This window comes from Oncorhynchus mykiss, chromosome 27 (assembly GCF_057628025.1).
Source record: "Oncorhynchus mykiss isolate SJ-2025 chromosome 27, ASM5762802v1, whole genome shotgun sequence".
Lineage (NCBI taxonomy): Eukaryota > Metazoa > Chordata > Actinopteri > Salmoniformes > Salmonidae > Oncorhynchus > Oncorhynchus mykiss.
In genome coordinates this window covers 40,799,472-40,821,057 of record NC_143048.1, presented here as the reverse complement: position 1 = coordinate 40,821,057, position 21,586 = coordinate 40,799,472, and the positions used below count along the sequence as shown (strand labels likewise).

General features: G+C 44.4%; 1 protein-coding gene across 2 annotated transcripts in view; it reads right to left on the bottom strand.

Annotated features, from left to right (window-relative positions):
- Positions 1 to 1,013: 1,013 nt before the first annotated feature.
- The window catches only part of LOC110508028 (serpin peptidase inhibitor, clade I (neuroserpin), member 1), a 49,658-nt gene continuing 29,085 nt past the window's right edge, over positions 1,014 to 21,586 (bottom strand). Inside the window, exons 2-9 of one of the 2 annotated variants that reach the window (XM_090223994.1) lie at positions 9,927 to 10,193; positions 8,169 to 8,399; positions 6,490 to 6,684; positions 5,420 to 5,624; positions 5,162 to 5,259; positions 3,477 to 3,563; positions 2,316 to 2,405; positions 1,014 to 1,850 (exon numbers count right to left, since the gene is read on the bottom strand). In XM_090223994.1, the coding sequence (XP_090080120.1) occupies positions 1,774 to 1,850; positions 2,316 to 2,405; positions 3,477 to 3,563; positions 5,162 to 5,259; positions 5,420 to 5,624; positions 6,490 to 6,684; positions 8,169 to 8,399; positions 9,927 to 10,179 (1,236 nt within the window). In that variant the 5' untranslated portion in view covers positions 10,180 to 10,193 and the 3' untranslated portion in view covers positions 1,014 to 1,773. Of the gene's footprint in view, positions 1,851 to 2,315; positions 2,574 to 3,476; positions 3,564 to 5,161; positions 5,260 to 5,419; positions 5,625 to 6,489; positions 6,685 to 8,168; positions 8,400 to 9,926; positions 10,194 to 21,586 lie in introns of both variants that reach the window. The other variant, XR_016492528.1, reaches the window with a different exon arrangement.

Genomic DNA, 21,586 nt, shown 5'->3' with positions numbered 1-21,586 from the left:
TAACAGACCTTTACTAGTCCTGTATTACTAGTCCTGTATTAACAGGCCTTTACTAGTCCTGTATTACTAGTCCTGTATTACTAGTCCTGTATTAACAGACCTTTACTAGTCCTGTATTACTAGTCCTGTATTAACAGACCTTTACTAGTCCTGTATTACTAGTCCTGTATTACTAGTCCTGTATTAACAGACCTTTACTAGTCCTGTATTAACAGACCTTTACTAGTCCGGTATTAGTAGTCCTGTATTAACAGGCCTTTACTAGTCCTGTATTACTAGTCCTGTATTAATAGTCCTGTATTAACAGACCTTTACTAGTCCTGTATTAACAGACCTTTACTAGTCCGGTATTAGTAGTCCTGTATTAACAGACCTTTACTAGTCCTGTATTACTAGTCCTGTATTACTAGTCCTGTATTACTAGTCCTGTATTAACAGACCTTTACTAGTCCTGTATTACTAGTCCTGTATTAACAGGCCTTTACTAGTCCTGTATTACTAGTCCTGTATTAATAGTCCTGTATTAGGAGTACTACATTGTTCTGTAATGATATGGTTATTCTGCCTTCAGCTCTCTTTCCATCATCTGCAATGAGGGGGAGGAGAAGAGGTTAGCCTCTGAGATGCAGCCTCATTCCCTAGTCTTGTCTGTCCTCCAGTGTGCCCTTGACTACTTCTGTGATCAGATCTCTCTCTCTCTCCATGCCAAATGATGGCTCTATCTTGGCCAAAAATAACATTGCTCAGATTTGGCCTAGGCCGACTCTGTTCTTGCTATTGTGGTATTTCAATGAGGTATAGTGATGTATCCAGAGGGCTTGTCAAGGTCATTTACAGTCTTATCTTGACTGTTATATGTCCATTTACCTCAGAAGATCATTAGAAATGATGTAACTACTATTACTAATACTGTTGTACAGCGTTACTACACTGGTATAACAGGTACTTAATGTAAAGTAGTTTTACCAAATACAATTCAATGCAATTACATACAAAAAGACATCAGACAATTGTAACTGGAACACGTTGATATTTATTTCCGTAAAAGAGTGAATATAGCTGGTCTCCAAATCCACCTGCACGCCTCTTCACAAGACCACACTATTTTAAACTGTCTTCAAAAGCCTGCACTAAATCAACAACTCATAAGGCATGTTAGTTCATCAGTATTTTAGCCGGGTACTTCTAGCGTGGGGGGGGGGGGGGGGGGGGGGGACTAAAATAGAATTACTAAGATTCTGTGTTTACATACGTATATATATATATTTAATCTGCACAAGTTTTTTTTTTTTTTTTTTGCAATAAATATCTAGTCTTATATATAACACGGTAGTAAATGTACAGGAATATAATGGCGTTGATTTGGGAGACACCTGAAACGACAGAGCATGTGTGTGTGTGAGGCTAGTGAAATTAAAGGGGCAGTGCACAGATGTCTAATGGCTGTCTACTGATCCAATAGACCATAGAAACCATTTAACTTTTCTTTATATATATTTACATCTCTCTCTCCCTCTCTCTTACCAAGTGGTTAAAGCTTACAGTATCAAAACACAGTCACATTATTTGTATATATCAATATATATCAAATAGAATATAGAATATAGAATAGGAATCATGTACATTCTCGATAAGAGTATAAAAACACAGCCGACGATGGGGAGAGGAAAGGTTGCGTTTATGGCGTCGTTTTGCCTGGATCTGATTGGCTTTGAGCATATGACCTCATAGCAGGATAGCAGCACACTGGAATCCCATTGGTCGTCGTCATAGTTACATGGAGTCATTGTCGAAGTCGGTAGGCTCAATGACCTCTGGTGTCATAACCCTTCCCATGAACAGGATAGAACCTGGAGGGGAGGAGAGAAAGAAACCGTCAGAGAAGACACTAGGATCAGGCACATAGAGGAGGAGAGAAAGAAACCGTCAGAGAAGACACTAGGGTCAGACACATAGAGGAGGAGAGAAAGAAACTGTCAGAGAAGACACTAGGGTCAGGCACATAGAGGAGGAGAGAAGGAAACTGTCAGAGAAGACACTAGGGTCAGACACATAGAGGAGGAGAGAAAGAAACCGTCAGAGAAGACACTAGGGTCAGGCACATAGAGGAGGAGAGAAAGAAACTGTCAGAGAAGACACTAGGGTCAGATACATAGAGGAGGAGAGAAAGAAACCGTCAGAGAAGACACTAGGGTCAGACACATAGAGGAGGAGAGAAAGAAACTGTCAGAGAAGACACTAGGGTCAGGCACATATGTTATATAATCAGACAGAGACAAACAGAGGGACGGACAGACGGACAGTGTAACACACACCTGTCCTGCGGTTTCTGATGATGAAGAAGAAGGGATGATCAGCCATGACCTGAGGGTACAGAACCAGAGTCCTGGTGAGGGCTATCATTCCTACAGGACACAGAGAGGGAGAGAGAGAGAACATTCATGACCTGAGGGTACAGAACCAGAGTCCTGGTGAGGGCTATCATTCCTACAGAACACAGAGAGGGAGAGAGAGAGAGAAAACATTCATGACCTGAGGGTACAGAACCAGAGTCCTGGTGAGGGCTATCATTCCTACAGGACACAGAGAGGGAGAGAGAGAGAACATTCAACACACTGGAAGAATCTCAGTTGCTCAGGGATAAAGAAAGAGAGAGAAAGAGATTGATAGAGAGATAAAGAGAGGGTTAGAGAGAGAGAGCGCGCGAGAGAGAAATAGAGACTGGGGACTAATAGGTGGAGAGAGGGATAGAGATAGAGAGAGAGAAAGAGATTGATAAAGAGATAAAGAGAGAGAGAGAGAGGGTTAGAGAGAGAGAAATAGAGACTGGGGACTAATAGGTGGAGAGAGGGATAGAGATAGTGAGAGGGAGACTGGGGACTAATATGTGGATAGAGGGATAAAGAAAGAGAGAGAGAAAGAAAGAGATTGATAGAGAGAGAAGGATAGAGACGGGACTAATCGGTGGAGAGAAAGATAGAGAGAGAGAGAGGAATAGAGAGAGAGACTGGGGACTAATATGCGGAGAGGGGGATAAAGAAAGAGAGAGAAATAGAGAGAATGATAGAGACGGGACTAATCGGTGAAGAGAGAAATATAGAGAGAGAGAGGAATAGAGAGAGAGAAATAGAGAGAATGATAGAGACGGGACTAATCGGTGGAGAGAAAGATAGAGATAGAGAGAGGGATAGAGAGAGAGAGAGGAATAGAGAGAGAGAGAAATAGAGAGAAGGATAGAGACGGGACTAATCGGTGGAGAGAGGGATAGAGATATAACAGGTGGATACAGAGAAGAAAACATTTAACAGCAAAAGAGAGAGAGAGATGCAGAGAATGAAATAATACTGTCAAAGCGAAGGTCAAACTGAGAAGAAAAAAAGAGACGAAGAGAGAGCAGAAAGACGGTAGATAGTAAGGGTAGACCCTGCAAACAGAATGTCATTTCAGGAATGATGATGATGCAACTATAAGGTCACCTGATCCTGCAGCTCCCTCCGCCCCCTCCTCGGTCACCTCCAGGTAGGCTTTCTGCACCGCCTTTCCAATGAACAGGTCCTTACCATCTGGACCACACACACACACACACACACACACGGTAAAGTATAAACACAAAGAGGAGACTCATTTCACACTCTGACATGTGAAGTGTTTCTACCACTCTAACGGAGACGGTTAAAGATCTCTCCCTGTCTATTTTTACCCTCTGACGGGCGGTGCTGTTCTGTCAATCTGACGGACCCACTCAGATCCCGGTACTTTGGTAGATATTCAGACCGACCCACTCAGATCCCGGTACTTTGGTAGATATTCAGACCGACCCACTCAGATCCCGGTACTTTGGTAGAGATATTCAGACCGACCCACTCAGATCCCGGTACTTTGGTAGAGATATTCAGACCGACCCACTCAGATCCCGGTACCTTGGTAGAGATATTCAGACCAACCCACTCAGCTCAAGGTACCTTGGTAGAGATATTCAGACCGACCCACTCAGATCCCGGTACCTTGGTAGAGATATTCAGACCGACCGATGGTCGTTGCTAAGTGATAGTGTACTGTCTCCTCCATGGTCGTTGCTAAGTGATAGTCTACTGTCTCCTCCATGGTCGTTGCTAAGTGATAGTGTACTGTCTCCTCCATGGTCGTTGCTAAGTGATAGTCTACTTTCTCCTCCATGGTCGTTGCTAAGTGATAGTCTACTTTCTCCTCCATGGTCGTTGCTAAGTGATAGTGTACTGTCTCCTCCATGGTCGTTGCTAAGTGATAGTGTCGGCTTCGGCGTTGTGCTGTTGATTTCTGATCATTTTTTAAACCTATGAAGATGTCCAGTGAAAGCAGATATGTGTTGACGTCACAACACAGTAAAGGCCTGGATACACATTATCCCCAATGCTAATCAATACAAAAGGTCTGTTAAATTGGCGGCTCTGTTTGCAGCTGGTCCTGTCACAGGGAACAAAACTCTGATGTTTTGTTACATCAGCGACATTTAGAGAATAAAGGCACCAACATGGTGTGGTTCTAAAACCTGAAGGCTTTTAATATAGGTCTCTGTGTCAGAGGGATGTCTGCTATTCTCCCTGGTTATAACTGGTTAGCTCTCTGTTGATAGGAAGTGATGTCAGAGCTATCTGTTGGTTTGGAATAGTTTGTACTGGTTCTCTGTTGATAGGAAGTGATGTCAGAGCTATCTGTTGGTTTGGAATAGTTTGTACTGGTTCTCTGTTGATAGGAAGTGATGTCAGAGCTATCTGTTGGTTTGGAATAGTTTGTACTGGTTCTCTGTTGATAGGAAGTGATGTCAGAGCGCATCCCTAAAAGTACAGGGTCCAAGGTTACAAGGATGACACATGGATCATTCACGTGAACATGTAAACACAGAGTATTAGCCTGGAATCTTTCTCCAGGAAGTTGGTCAGTTTCTCTGATGCTGTTTGATGTTACGTCATATTGTATAATTACATTAGAATGATGAAACCTACCGCTGCTTGTTCCTCAGACTTTTCCCCACAACCACTTCAATTAAATACCAATAATAACATCTCATCTGTCATGGGAGAGGTCTGTTTGTTTGTATGTGTGTGTGTGTGTGTGTCTGCGTCTGTCAGTGTGTGTGTGTCTGTGTGTGTGTCATGGGCAAGGCTTTTACTCGCCATCTCACCTGTCATGGCAGAGAGGTCAGCGTCTTTACTGAAGATGTTCTTGATGCCCAGATCCTGCAGAGCCTCCTTCAGGTCTACCTTCTGCTCAACCTTAAACCTGACAACACACACACACACACACACACACACACACACACACACACACACACACACACACACACACACAACGGAACAAGTGTGTGTGAGCCAGTGTGTGTCTCACATCCAACCTGACAACAGATAAACAGAGATGTGCGTGTGTGTGTTTTGTCCTCTACCTGGGCAGGTAGACCTCCACCTTCTGCCTCTTGACGTTGTTGGCCCACTCCTCCAAGAGAGGGGCTCTGATGATTGGCTCCAGGACTGCCAGGGGGACTTCCTGTCTGGGTAACACCACCAGCATGCTCATGTCCTCTCCTTCATAGGGCATCTCCAACACCTGGTACACACCACCTGCCTCGGATGAACCATCACTGAACTCACCTGACACACACACAGACACAGACAGACACACACACAGACAGACACACATACAGACAGATACACACAAACATGTAGGAAATTTCAGAGACATATTTATTTTCTGTTTAAAATAAGGACAATATCAGAGGTTGTGGTTGTGATAAAGAGAAGAGAGACTAGATAAGAATAGCACATTTCATTTTTTGTGCAAAAGGGTTTGTATGTGTGTGTGTTTGTGAGAGTGTGTGAGTGTAAGTGAGTGTGTAAGTGTGTGAGTGTAAGTGAGTGTGTGTGAGTGTGTGTTTGTGAGAGTCAGTGAGTACTAGCTCAGCTCTTTCAGTAAAACTCTGAAATTAGGCCGTCTGGTTGGAGGGAGTAGCAGCATGACATGGGGTCGGTCTTCAGAGTTTAAAGTTTGAGAGTGTGTGTGTGAGTGTGTGACAGTGTGTGTGTGTGAGAGTGTGTCTGTGTTTATGTAAGTGTGTGTGTGTGTGTGTGTGTGTGTGTGTGTTTGTGAGAGTGTGTGTGTGTGTGTGTGTGTGTGAGAGTGTGTGTGTGTGTGTGTGTGTGAGAGAGAGTGTGTCTGTGTTTATGTAAGTGTGTGTGTGTGTGTGTTTGTGAGAGTGTGTGTGTGTTAATGAGAGTGTGTGTGTGTTAATAAGAGTGTGTGTGTGTGTTTGTGAGAGTGTGTGTGAGTGTGTGAGAGTGTGTGTGTGTGAGAGAGTGTGTCTGTGGTTATGTAAGTGTGTGTGTGTGTGTTTGTGAGAGTGTGTGTGTGTTTGTGAGAGTGTGTGTGTGTTTGTTTGTGTGATAGATTTATATACAGGTGTCTTCTGGCAGACCTGTTTCTATTCCTACTGGTACATGAGAGTTCACACACACACACCATAGTAGAAGTCTCCCTGCTGGTACATCATGTGTGTCTGGGCCTCGCTCCCGTCGTCTTTGCTGAAGGAGAAGGTTCTGGTGTTTTCCGGTCTGAACTGGTTCTTCCAGCTGCCCCGGAAGTACACAGCGTTGACCAGGGTCAGCTGGGTCACACTGCTGAAGTCATCAGCTGACAACAGGTCACGGATCTTACCTGGAGACACACACACACACACACACACACACACACACACACACACACACACACACACACACACACACACACACACACACACACACACACACACACACACACACACACACACACACACACACACACACACACACACACACACACACACACACACACACACACACACACACCCATCCGCGGGGTAACTTATATACAATGACTTTGGAAAGTGTTCAGACCCCTTTTTCCACGTTACAGCCTTATTCTAAAATTGATTACATTGTTTTTCCCCCTCGATCTACACACAATACCCCATAATGACATCACTATACCCAATAATGACATCACAATACCCCATAATGACATCACAATACCCCATAATGACATCACAATACCCTATAATGACAAAGCACAACAGGTATTTAGAAATTTGTGCTAATTTACTGAAAATAAAAAACAGAAATGTCACATTTACATAAGTATTCAGACCCTTTACTCAATACTCTGTTGAAGCATCTTTGGCAGAGTCTTCTTGGGTATGACTCTACAAGCTTGGCACGCCTGTATTTGGGGAGTTTCTCCCATTCTTCTCTGCAGATCCTCTCAAGCTCTGTCAGGTTGGATGGGGAGTGTTGCTGCACAGCTATTTTCAGGTCTCTCTAGAGATGTTCGATCAGGTTCAAGTCCGGGCTCTGGCTGGGCCACTCAAGGACATTCAGAGACTTGTCCCGAAGCCACTCCTGTGTTGTTCTGGCTGTGTGCTTAGAATCGTTGTCCTGTTGGAAGGTGAACCTTCACCCCAGTCTGAGATCATGAGCGGTCTTGAACAGGTTTTCCTCAAGGATCTCTCAGTACTTTGCTCCGTTCATTTTTTACTTGATCCTGACTAGTCTCCCAGTCCCTGCCGCTGAAAAACATCCCCACAGCATGATGCTGCCACCACCAAGCTTCACCGTAGGGATGGTGCAAGGTTTCCTCCAGGCATGACACTAGGCATTCAGGCCAAAGAGTTCATTCTTGGATTCATCAGACCAGGGAATATTGTTTCTCATGGTCTGAGAGTCTTTAGGTGTCTTTTGGCAAACTCCAAGCGGGCGATCATGAGCCTTTTACACAATTGATTTTGATTCCACACAAACCACACGCATTGATTCCACACAAACCACACGCATTGATTACACACAAACCACACGCATTGATTCCAAACAAACCACACGCATTGATTACACACAAACCACACGCATTGATTCCAAACAAACCACACGCATTGATTACATACAAACCACACGCATTGATTACACACAAACCACACGCATTGATTCCAAACAAACCACACGCATTGATTACACACAAACCACACGCATTGATTCCACACAAACCACACGCATTGATTACACACAAACCACACGCATTGATTCCAAACAAACCACACGCATTGATTACACAAAAACCACACGCATTGATTACATACAAACCACACGCATTGATTACACACACAGACTCACTCTCAGTGTGGTTCTCCACCCAGCCATTGATCTGCTCTGCCACGGCGGCTGATTCGCTGAAGTCCACCGTCTCCACCTCCGCCCGGAAGTACTTCCTCATCAGCCGCAGGTACTCCGGGTTAAAGGTCACTCCACTCTGCAGGAAGAGGGAGTTGGCCAATCGGATGATGTAGTGGGCGTCGTCTTCAGACAGAGCCCCTGTCAGGTTCTGGAGCAGAGAGAACTCCTCATCTGGGAGACGGACAGAGACACACAACCTTGTAGGTAGGTGGCTGTGTGTGTGTGTGTTCTGAGGTGTGTAAACCTGTAGGTAGGTAGGTAGGTAGGTAGGTGTGTCTGTGTGTGTGTGTGTGTGTGTGTGTGTGTGTGTGTGTGTGTGTGTGTGTGTGTGTGTGTGTGTGTGTGTGTGTATTAGAGGTCGACCGATTAATCGGAATGGCCGATTAATTAGGGCTGAGTTCAAGTTTTCATAACAATCGGAAATCGGTATTTTTGGGCGCCGATTTGACTTTTTTTTTGTTTTTACACCTTTATTTAATCTTTATTTAACTTGGCAAGTCAGTAAAGAACACATTCTTATTTTCAATTAAGGCCTAGGAATGGTGGGTTAACTGCCTCGTTCTGGGGCAGAACGACAGCTCGGGGGATCCAATCTTGCAACCATACAGTTAACTAGTTCAATAAAGACCTGCCTCTTGTTGCACTCCACAAGGAGACTGCCTGTTACGCAAATACAGTAAGCCAAATCAATCAATCATAATCACTAGTTAACTGCACATGGTTGATGATATTACTAGATATTATCTAGCGTGTCCTGCGTTGCATATAATCTGACTGAGCATACAAGTATCGAAGTATCTGACTGAGCGGTGGTAGGCAGAAGCAGGCGTGTAAACATGAATTCAAACAGCATATTCGGGCGTTTTGCCAGCAGCTCTTCGTTGTGTGTCAAGCATTGCGCTGTTTATGACTTCAAGCCTATCAACTCCAGAGGTAAGGTTGGTGTAACCGAGCTAGTTAGCGCGCGCTAATAGCGTTTCAAACGTTACTCGCTCTGAGCCTTGGAGTGGTTGTTCCCCTTGCTCTGTATGGGTAAAGCTGCTTCGAGGGTGGCTGTTGTCGATGTGTTCCTGGTTCGAGCCCAGGTAGGAGCGAGGAGAGGGACGGAAGCTATACTGTTACACTGGCAATACTAAAGTGCCTATAAGAGCATCTAATAGTCAAAGGTATATGAAATACAAATGGTATAGAAAGAAATAGTCCTATAATTCCTATAATAACTACAACCTAAAACTTCTTAACTGGGAATATTGAAGTCTCATGTTAAAAGGAACCACCAGCTTTCATATGTTCTCATGTTCTGAGCAAGGAACTTAAACGTTAGCTTTCTTACATGGCACATATTGCACTTTTACTTTCTTCTCCAACACTTAGTTTTTTCATTATTTAAACCAAATTGAACACATTTCATTATTTATTTGAGGCGAAATTGATTTTATTGTTGTATTACCTTAAGTTAAAATAAGTCTTCATTCAGTATTGTTGTAATTGTCATTATTACAAATAAATAAAATAAAAAAATTGGCCGATTAATCGGTATCTGCTTTTTTGGTCCTCCAATCATTGGTATCGGCGTTGAAAAATCATAAATCGGTCGACCTCTAGTGTGTATACCTGTAGGTAGGTGGATGTGTGTGTGTTCTGCAGTGTGTATACCTGTAGGTAGTTGGCTGTGTGTGTGTTCTGCAGTGTGTATACCTGTAGGTAGGTGGCTGAAGCCAACAGCCTGGCGTATCTGTGTGAGGGAGGCCCCGCGGGCCCCCAGCTCCACCATGCCCAGGGCCACAGCCACACTCAGGGGGGAGAAGATGATGTTGTCGTCCCCCCCCCGCGCCTGCAGCAGGTGGTACAGTCTGACGGAGAACTCTGCCGTGGTGTCCTCCGGAATGTCAGCGGCATGGCAACCCTGGCCCGGCAACAGGAGGAGGGGCAGGAGGCTGAGAATCAACATGGGAAAGCTGAGAGCTAGCGAGAGTGAGAGACAAAGAGAAAGAGAGAGAGAGAAAGAAAGAGAGAAAGAGAGAGAGAGAGAGAGAGAGAGAGAGTGGGGGGGTTAGCGGGAGGAGAGAATGACAGAGACGGAACATGTTTCAATCCGGCATGCCAATAAAGCATATTAGTGTCTGAATATAGATAGAGGAAAACACACAGGGATAAAACAGGGAGAGAGATGGAATGGGAGGGAAAAAAGAGTAGACAGACTGCTAAACAGCCAGTTATCCTACTGTACGACTGTAATTACATTTATACTGATAAACAGCCAGTTATCCTACTGTACGACTGTAACTACATTTATACTGAGAAACAGCCAGTTATCCTACTGTACGACTGTAACTACATTTATACTGATAAACAGCCAGTTGACCTACTGTACGACTGTAATTACATTCATACTGATAAACAGCCAGTTATCCTACTGTACGACTGTAATTACATTTATACTGCTAAACATGCCAGTTATCCTACTGTACGACTGTAACTACATTTATACTGATAAACAGCCAGTTATCCTACTGTACGACTGTAACTACATTTATACTGATAAACAGCCAGTTATCCTACTGTACGACTGTAATTACATTTATACTGATAAACAGCCAGTTATCCTACTGTACGACTGTAATTACATTTATACTGAGAAACAGCCAGTTATCCTACTGTACGACTGTAACTACATTTATACTGATAAACAGCCAGTTATCCTACTGTACGACTGTAATTACATTTATACTGCTAAACATGCCAGTTATCCTACTGTACGACTGTAACTACATTTATACTGATAAACAGCCAGTTATCCTACTGTACGACTGTAATTACATTTATACTGATAAACAGCCAGTTATCCTACTGTACGACTGTAATTACATTTATACTGAGAAACAGCCAGTTATCCTACTGTACGACTGTAACTACATTTATACTGCTAAACAGCCAGTTATCCTACTGTACGACTGTAACTACATTTATACTGAGAAACAGCCAGTTATCCTACTGTACGACTGTAATTACATTCATACTGATAAACAGCCAGTTATCCTACTGTACGACTGTAACTACATTTATACTGAGAAACAGCCAGTTATCCTACTGTACGACTGTAATTACATTTATACTGATAAACAGCCAGTTATCCTACTGTACAACTGTAACTACATTTATACTGAGAAACAGCCAGTTATCCTACTGTACGACTGTAACTACATTTATACTGATAAACAGCCAGTTATCCTACTGTACGACTGTAATTACATTCATACTGATAAACAGCCAGTTATCCTACTGTACGACTGTAATTACATTTATACTGATAAACAGCCAGTTATCCTACTGTACGACTGTAACTACATTTATACTGATAAACAGCCAGTTATCCTACTGTACGACTGTAATTACATTTATACTGAGAAACAGCCAGTTATCCTACTGTACGACTATAACTACATTCATACTGATAAACAGCCAGTTATCCTACTGTACGACTGTAACTACATTTATACTGATAAACAGCCAGTTATCCTACTGTACGACTGTAACTACATTTATACTGATAAACAGCCAGTTATCCTACTGTACGACTGTAACTACATTTATACTGATAAACAGCCAGTTATCCTACTGTACGACTGTAACTACATTTATACTGATAAACAGCCAGTTATCCTACTGTACGACTGTAATTACATTTATACTGATAAACAGCCAGTTATCCTACTGTACGACTGTAACTACATTTATACTGAAAAACAGCCAGTTATCCTACTGTACGACTGTAACTACATTTATACTGATAAACAGCCAGTTATCCTACTGTACGACTGTAACTACATTTATACTGAAAAACAGCCAGTTATCCTACTGTACGACTGTAACTACATTTATACTGAAAAACAGCCAGTTATCCTACTGTACGACTGTAACTACATTTATACTGATAAACAACCAGTTATCCTACTGTACGACTGTAACTACATTTATACAGTACCAGACAATAAGAGGACAATAGGATTGTGATACCCATTTCTAATTAGGGAGTTGTTCAACAATGGAAGTGTTCATGTGAATTTACCTGCAAAAAAAGCAGAGAACCATTCACACAGCCCCAATACATGTATTTTGTTTATAGGGTATAAATGCAGTAATATTGACTAGGTCCTTTGGTTGGTTTTCAATTTCCCATGTTTTTTTTTTACCCCTACCCCTTTCAGATATACGCAAATGCAGGTACAGTATAAAAAGCAGGCATGGTAAAGGCGTGGTAAAATAGTGGGATTTTGGTCTGCCCTCTTTTCACTTGGACAAAAGGAACACCTACGTGAGAATGCTTTTCGGTAACTACTGCTCAGCGTTCAACACCATAGTGCCCTCTAAGCTCATTACTAAGCTAAGGACCCTGGGACTAAACACCTCCCTCTACAACTGGATCAACTGGATCCTTTCTGACAGTGAGGTTAGGCAACAACACAGCTGCCACGCTAATCCTCATCACAGGGGCCCCTCAGGGTTGCGTGCTCAGTCCCCTCCTGTATTCCCTGTTCACCCACGACTGCGTGGCCAAGCACAACTCCAACACCATCATTAAGTTTGCTGACAACACGACGGTGGTAGGCCTGATCATTGACGACGATGAGACAGCCTATAGGGAGGAGGTCAGAGACCTGGCAGTGTGGTGCCAGGAAAACAACAACTCCCTCAACGTGAGCAAGACCAAGCAGCTGATTGTGGACTACAGGAAAAGGATGGCTGAGTCTGCCCCCATTCACATCGGCGGTGCTGTAGTGGAGCAGGTTGAGAGCTTCAAGTTCCTTGGTGTCCACATCCCCAACAAATTATAATGGTTCAAACACACCAAGACTGTCTTGAAGAGGGCACGACAACACCGCTTCCCCCTCAAGAGGCTGAAAAGATTTGGCATGGGTCCCCAGATCCTCAAAATGTTATACAGCTGCACCATTGAGAGCATCTTGACTGGCTGCAGTATGGCATCTGCTCGGCATCAGACCACAAGGCGCTACAGTCTGTAGTGCGTATGGCCCAGTTCATCACTGGAGCCAAGCTTCCTGCCATCCAGGACCTATTTACCAGGCGGTGTCAGATGAAGGCCCTAAAAATTGTCAAAGGCTCCAGTCACCCAAGTCATAGACTGTTCTCTCTGCTACCATATGGAAAGCAGTACTGATGCACCAAATCTGGAACCAACAGGAACCTGAACAGCTTCTAACCCCAAGCCATAAGACTGCTAAATAGTTAGTTAAATAGTAACCAGATAGCTACCCATCTGAATTGACCCTGCTACGGTTTATTAAACTCAGCAAAAAAAGAAAGGTCCTCTCACTGTCAACTGCGTTCATTTTCAGCTAATTTAACATGTGTAAATATTTGTACCAACATAACAAGATTCAACAACTGAGACATAAACTGAACAAGTTCCATAGACATAAACCCGACGAGTTTGTGCCCATATGCGACATTGTTGCCGGGGATGTCTGGTGAGGACCTGCCTTACAACAGGCCTACAAGCCCCCAGTCCAGCCTCTCTCAGCCTATTGCGGACAGTCTGAGCACTGATGGAGGGATAACTCGGCAGTTGTTGTTGCCATCCTGTACCTGTCCAGCAGGTGTGATGTTTGGCTGTACCGATCCTGTGCAGGTGTTGTTACACGTGGTCTGCCACTGCGAGGACGATCAGCTGTCCGTCCTGTCTCCCTGTAGCGCTGTCTTAGGCGTCTCACAGTACAGACATTGCAATTTATTGCCCTGGCCACATCTGCAGTCCTCATGCCTCCTTGCAGCATGCCTAAGGCACATTCACACAGATGAGCAGGGACCCTGGCCACATCTGCAGTCCTCATGCCTCCTTGCAGCATGCCTAAGACACGTTCACACAGATGAACAGGGACCCTGGGCATCTTTCTTTTGGTGTTTTTCAGTCAGTAAAAATGCCTCTTTTAATGTCCTAAGTTTTCATAACTGTGACCTTAATTGCCTACCGTCTGTAAGCTGTTAGTGTCTTAACGACCGTTCCATGTGCATGTTCATCAGTTGTTTATGGTTCATTGAACAAGCATGGAAACAGTGGAGGAGAGGGGGAGAGGGGGAGAGGAGGAGAGGAGGAGAGGGGGAGAGGGGGAAGAGGAGGATAGGGGGAAGAGGAGGAGAGGGGGAGAGGAGGAGAGGGGGAGAGGAGGAGAGGGGGAGAGGGGGAGAGGAGGAGAGGAGGAGAGGGGGAGAGGAGGAGAGGGGGAGAGGAGGAGAGGGGGATAGGGGGAAGAGGAGGAGAGGGGGAGAGGAGGAGAGGGGGAGAGGGGGAGAGGAGGAGAGGAGGAGAGGGATGAAACTGTCCTCCTCCAATGGGTTGTAACTACATTTGTGCTGTCGACTGTAGACAGAAGAAACTCTGTTTGGTGCCAATTTACTAAATGAGCTCATGCATATTTCATCTCCTGCTACATCAGATTTTTCTTCAAAATCTGCTTGCCTTAGTGCCATGAGAATGCCTGTGTGTGTGTGTGTGTGTGACTATGGACACTGCCTAACCCAACATAGAATATGTGGCATTTATTTTCTTTGCTCCATATCCCTCTCCCTCACTCCCTTCCGTCCTTTCCTCCAGTCCACTCTCCTCTCCCTCCCCGTCTACTTTCCTTTCCTCCAGTCCACACTCTCCTCTCCCTTCCTACCTACCTTCCTTTCCTCCAGTCCACACTCTCCTCTCTACCTACCTCCCTCACTCACTCACTCACTCACTCACTCACTCTCTACCTACCTTCCTCCCTCTCTACCTACCTTCCTCCCTCTCTACCTACCTTCCTCCCTCTCTACCTACCTTCCTCCCTCTCTACCAACCTACCTCCCTCTCTACCTACCTACCTCCCTCCCTCTCTACCTACCTCTCTACCTCCCTCTCTCTCTACCTACCTCCCTCTCTACCTACCTACCTCCCTCTCTACCTACCTACCTCCCTCCCTCTCTACCTACCTCCCTCTCTCTCTACCTACCTACCTCCCTCTCTACCTACCTACCTCCCTCTCTACCTCCCTCTCTACCTCTCTACCTCCCTCTCTACCTACCTACCTCCCTCTCTACCTACCTCCCTCTCTACCTCCCTCCCTCTCTACCTACCTCCCTCTCTACCTCCCTCTCTACCTACCTACCTCCCTCTCTACCTCCCTCTCTACCTACCTACCTCCCTCTCTACCTACCTCCCTCTCTACCTCCCTCCCTCTCTACCTACCTACCTCTCTACCTACCTACCTCTCTACCTACCTACCTCATGTTACACACAGTTCTTAAGGGGACTGGTGTGTTCTGGCTGCTCCTGCTGAACACACACGCAGTTCATGCAGTTTCATCCCTCTGCCTTTTACCGTTGCCTGGCAACGCTGTTTTCTGCACAAACAAAGAAAACAGGAGCATGCCACTGCGTTTTTAGCGTGATAGAGGGAATGAGAGAGAGGGACACATACAGAGGGGATGTCCCTCCCTGGTTCTCTGTTGTGTATTGCTGAGCTGCTGAATAGGTTCAGGTACCCTGCATGTTGTTTGTGTGTTTGGTGCTCCGTGTGTGTGTGTGTGTGTGTGTGTGTGTGCGTGTTACTATCAGATAGATGAGAGTCCCATGCTCCCACACTGGGCTAGAAGCTCCTGTGGGTGCTGGTGACTGGAGTGACATTGTACTTGAGACAACAATGATAGGATACCGCAGCTCTGTCCTGGTACCCGCTACCCCACCCCAACCCACTCCGCCAACCCCCCTCTCCCTGACTGGCAGACAGGAGCCCACTGGGCACAAACGTCAACTCAAAGTGTATTCCATGTTGGTTCAATGTAATTTGATTGAAATGACGTGGAAACAATGTTGATTCAACCAGCGTGTGCCCAGTGAGTAGCCTAGCCTGCCACACAACATGTTCATTCTATCCCCTACAAAACACACACCTATCATATCCATGCAGACTTCCCAAGTTCCGCTCTAGGAACTTACTTAAAACATGGAATGTGTTAATCATTCTAGAATCCTCTCCAGTGGAATGTGAGACACAGGGCTGTGACGGTAATTGAATAACGGTGTAACTGACAGTATTGGATGAAGGCCGTCATGAAAATGAATAACCGGCAAAACTGTTTAAATAGGCCTATATACATTTTTAGGATTTATTTTTATTAACCTTCTTTTTTTCTAATGTCGATCAACTTGACCTAATAGCAGGGGCGTTTACTAATGATGATAAGCAATTGTTTTGCTAAGTAGTATGTCAATTCAAACTTTCTCCATCTCCTCCTCTTTCTCTTTCTGTCCTTTGATGCTGGAACTTGGCGCTAGATGCTGGAGCATCTAGATGCTGGAGCAGCTTGGCGCTAGCTGCTGGAGCAGCTAGATGCTAGATGCAGGAGCAGCTTGGTGCTAGATGCTGGAGCAGCTAGGTGCTAGATGCTGGAGCAGCTAGATGCTAGATGCTGGAGCATCTTGGTTCTAGATGCTGGAGCAGCTAGGTGCTAGATGCTGGAGCAGCTAGATGATGGAGCAGCCAGGCGCTAGATGCTGGAGCAGCTTGGTGCTAGATGATGGAGCAGCTAGACGCTGGAGCAGCTGCCACTAGATGATGGAGCAGCTTGGTGCTAGATGCTGGAGCAGCTAGGCACTAGACACTGGAGCAGCTAGGCGCTAGATGATGGAGCAGCTTAGCGCTAGATGCTGGAGCAGCTAGATGCTGGAGCAGCTTGGTGCTAAATGATGGAGCAGCTAGGCTCTAGATGATGGAGCAGCTAGGCGCTATAGATGATGGAGAAGCTAGGCGCTAGATGCTGGAGCAGCTGTATGCTGGAGCAGCTGTATGCTGGAGCAACTAGGCGCTGGAGCAGCTAGGCGCTAGATGATGGAGCAGCTTGGTGCTAGATGATGGAGCAGTTAGGTGCTAGATGAAGGAGCAGCTAGGTGCTAGACACTGGAGCAGCTAGGCGCTAGATGATGGAGCAGCTTTGCGCAAGATGATGGAGCAGCTAGGCGCTAGATGATGGAGCAGCTAGGCGCTAGATGATGGAGCAGCTAGGCGCTAGATGATGGAGCAGCTAGGCGCTAGATGATGGAGCAGCTAGGCGCTAGATGATGGAGCAGCTAGGCGCAAGATGATGGAGCAGCTAGGCGCTAGACACTGGAGCAGCTAGGCGCTAGATGATGGAGCAGCTTGGCGCTAGATGATGGAGCAGCTAGGCGCTAGACACTGCAGCAGCTAGGCGCTAAACACTGGAGCAGCTTGGTGCTAGATGATGGAGCAGCTTGGCGCTAGATGATGGAGCAGCTTGGCGCTAGACACTGGAGCAGCTAGGCGCTAGATGATGGAGCAGCTTGGCACTAGATGATGGAGCAGCTAGGCGCTAGATGATGGAGCAGTTATGCGCTAGATGATGGAGCAGCTTGGCACTAGATGATGGAGCAGCTAGGTGCTAGATGATGGAGCAGTTAGGTGCTAGATGATGGAGCAGCTAGGTGCTAGACACTGGAGCAGCTAGGCGCTAGATGATGGAGCAGCTTGGCGCAAGATGATGGAGCAGCTAGGCGCTAGATGCGGGGTGTAGAGCACTACAGGCTATGACACTTCAGTAAAAAAATGGTTTGATGTGTGGACTTTTTTTTATACAAATGCACATTTTCATTGCTTTCTAGTAAATGCATACATTTTTTAAAAAGTTGGATGTGTCTGACTATTCATGAATTATTCAACAGCAGTCAAAGTTTGGATGTGTCTGACTATTAATTAATTATTCAACAGCAGTTGAAAAGTTTGGATGTGTCTGACTATTAATTAATTATTCAACAGCAGTCAAAGTTTGGATGTGTCTGACTATTCATGAATTATTCAACAGCAGTCGAAAATGTTGTTGTAGCATGAGGCCTATATTGCACTAATGTTGTGTCAAATGGACAACACACCAATCCTCTCCAACCTGGCATGGTATCATTAGATACAGAATCTTTTCTTTATTTATAGACTAATCAAGACTGACCAGCTCGGTCCTGGCCGATATGCTGCCCTAGGAGATACAAAATACAGTGTCGGCCCACAATGCACTTCATGAATGCCCATGTGGTAGCCTACCGTTTGTAAAACAGACAATTTATCATTAATCCCTATCATTTGGTTAAAGAAATGTATGTTGATGCATGTATTAATTACAGTAATTTACCGTTCTCATTCTCAGAGTGGAAATGTTGTTTACAGAGTTTATTTCACACCATAATTTACGCACCGAGCATGTCTAGTTTCTCGGTCCTGTCAATGTTGACAGAGCAGGCATAGAAGTACCTGTCCTGTTAATGTTGACAGAGCATGGCATAGAAGTACCTGTCCTGTTAATGTTGACAGAGAAGGCGTACCTGTCCTGTTAATGTTGACAGAGGAGGCATAGAAGTACATGTCCTGTTAATGTTGACAGAGGAGGCATAGAAGTACATGTCCTGTTAATGTTGACAGAGCAGGCATAGAAGTACCTGTCCTGTTAATGTTGACAGAGCAGGCGTACCTGTCCTGTTAATGTTGACAGAGGAGGCATAGAATTACCTGTCCTGTTAATGTTGACAGAGCAGGCGTATCTGTCCTGTTAATGTTGACAGAGCAGGCATAGAAGTACCTGTCCTGTTAATGTTGACAGAGCAGGTATAGAAGTACCTGTTCTGTTAATGTTGACAGAGAAGGCATAGAAGTACCTGTCCTGTTATTGTTGACAGAGCAGGCGTATCTGTCCTGTCAATGTTGACAGAGCAGGCATAGAAGTACCTGCCCTGTTAATGTTGGCATAGAAGTACCTGTCCTGTTAATGTTGACAGAGCAGGCGTACCTGTCCTGTTAATGTTGACAGAGCAGGCATAGAAGTACCTGTCCTGTTAATGTTGACAGAGGAGGCATAGAATTACCTGTCCTGTTAATGTTGACAGAGCAGGCGTATCTGTCCTGTTAATGTTGACAGAGCAGGCATAGAAGTACCTGTCCTGTTAATGTTGACAGAGCAGGTATAGAAGTACCTGTTCTGTTAATGTTGACAGAGAAGGCATAGAAGTACCTGTCCTGTTAATGTTGACAGAGCAGGCGTATCTGTCCTGTCAATGTTGACAGAGCAGGCATAGAAGTACCTGTCCTGTTAATGTTGGCATAGAAGTACCTGTCCTGTTAATGTTGGCAGAGCAGGCGTACCTGTCCTGTTAATGTTGACAGAGCAGGCGAAGTACCTGTCCTGTTAATGTTGACAGAGGAGGCATAGAAGTACCTGTCCTGTTAATGTTGACAGAGGAGGCATAGAAGTACCTGTCCTGTTAATGTTGACAGAGCTGGCATAGAAGTACATGGCCTGTTAATGTTGACAGAGAAGGCATAGAAGTTCCTGTCCTGTAAATGTTGACAGAGCAGGCATAGAAGTTCCTGTCCTGATTCTTGCAGATGTCAAATGTAGAAAAGTGCCCAGCACATTTTTGTCTTCCTCTCAAACAGTCAACGAAGTAGTTCCTCACAGTATTTGAAACATATTTCCAACGCTCTCCCGTGGATAATCAGAGTTGCTGGTGAACAGGCTATAGAGATGTTGCGTGTATTTGTCTCTATTTCAATGATTGTCAATTGTCTTCATACTATAGAATAGCCGTCCCATTCATACTTTTACTGTCAATTCATTATCTTAGAGCCTACTTTCAGGATTTTTTTTTAAGGAAAGGACAAATATTTGCTTGTGTCTGACATACTCTGGTGGCTTTGATTGATGGGTGCTTTTACTGAGGTGTGCGTGTGTGAGTTCGCTGATTCTATATATCTATAGGCCTATATGTTCATTCAGAAAGTTTCCTAAAGTAACATTCCTGGACTCCATCTATTTAATGACAAATCAAACGCTCCTGTCATGAGTAGCTTAGGCTACATCATTTCTCTCAATGCATCATCCTCTCTTGAAGAACAATGCTGTCATGACTGTCCACGAGAATCCAAATAGGTTTGATCAGGATTTGTTTCAAGAGAGTTTTCCCACCAAAACTCTAACATGTTCTAAAGCAAATGCTGGAACAATATTTCTAACATAGAACGTGGGGAATGGTCAGAGCCGATCTATAGAACACTAATGTAATTTTGTTTATTATTTTGTGATGTCATTAAAAGTGTTTTACAGGGAATACTGTAACTTGGAAAGTATACCCACTACATGTATGAAGTGTCCATCCTATGTGCTGTGCATGTAATATGAACAATTATGAAAGTGTTTATTTTAAGAGAGGGATGTGATTTTAGGAGCCATAAGAGAGAATTGTTTTAACATAAACTTTGCACAGTGACAAGTCACGCCCGAGTGAGGTCAGAGAACGTCTCGCCTGACGGAACCGCCCTTTCGAACAAACTGTATGAAATGCTGGGTTTAGAATTAACACATCATACCAGAGAGACGTAGAGCTGCAGCTGCACGTTTAAAGTGGTTTGAACTGTGAATCTCAACACAAGGTAGAGACGATAAACTTAGCTCGCGGACAATCACTGGTACGGTTGATTAGCTGTCCTCAGTAAAATATCTAGATAAGCGAATTTAAGTGGGACCATTCTACTACACTGCTCAAACCATCGTACTACGCTACTCTCATCACCCCACTGGGAACCATCGACACGGCTGGCTAGCCTATCTTCAAAGAAGCATCTTCAAGAGTGAATGGAAGGAAAATAAACTCTGTAGTTCTGTTCAGGACGACGTGACAAGTCACCGGATATCCACAAAGAACAACAGGAAAATACATGTTGGAACCATTTTGGACAATCAGAGCCTTACAAGTGTGCCGCGAAAATGGTTTTTAATGTATTAAGAGTGTCTTCATCCTGTGTTACCATTTAGTTAGCTAGTAAATAAATAATTAAACCAATTTGTGGAGTACTGAATCATAAGTAAGGCTCTGGTTTTTGCAGATGCAAAAAGGTTACAACAGTTCAGAATGATGATACGATATGAGGTTATGATTAATAAGTTGACTGTTTATAGATGTGATACCTTTAGAGTTTAATTCAGGAGATGGTAACTCTTAAAGAACTGCTCTCGTGGTGCCCCAAATCCTAATGAGATAATTGTTACATGATTCATTTAAATCGGGTAACAATTAAACATAGTTAATTAGATAAATAACAGTCATCAGATTAATGTTAAAGTCAAGTCACGACGATGCCATCGAATGACTGCAGAAGCAGGGTTTGTGAAGTTATGTGAATATTTTTTGGGAAAACCCATCGGACTTCGTTTGAATTGTTTGTGGGTCAAAATAGTATCTGTATATGTATATGACGAGAACAAGCTAGGCGTATGTCTTTTGACTACGTTAATGTTGTGTCAATACGAAAATG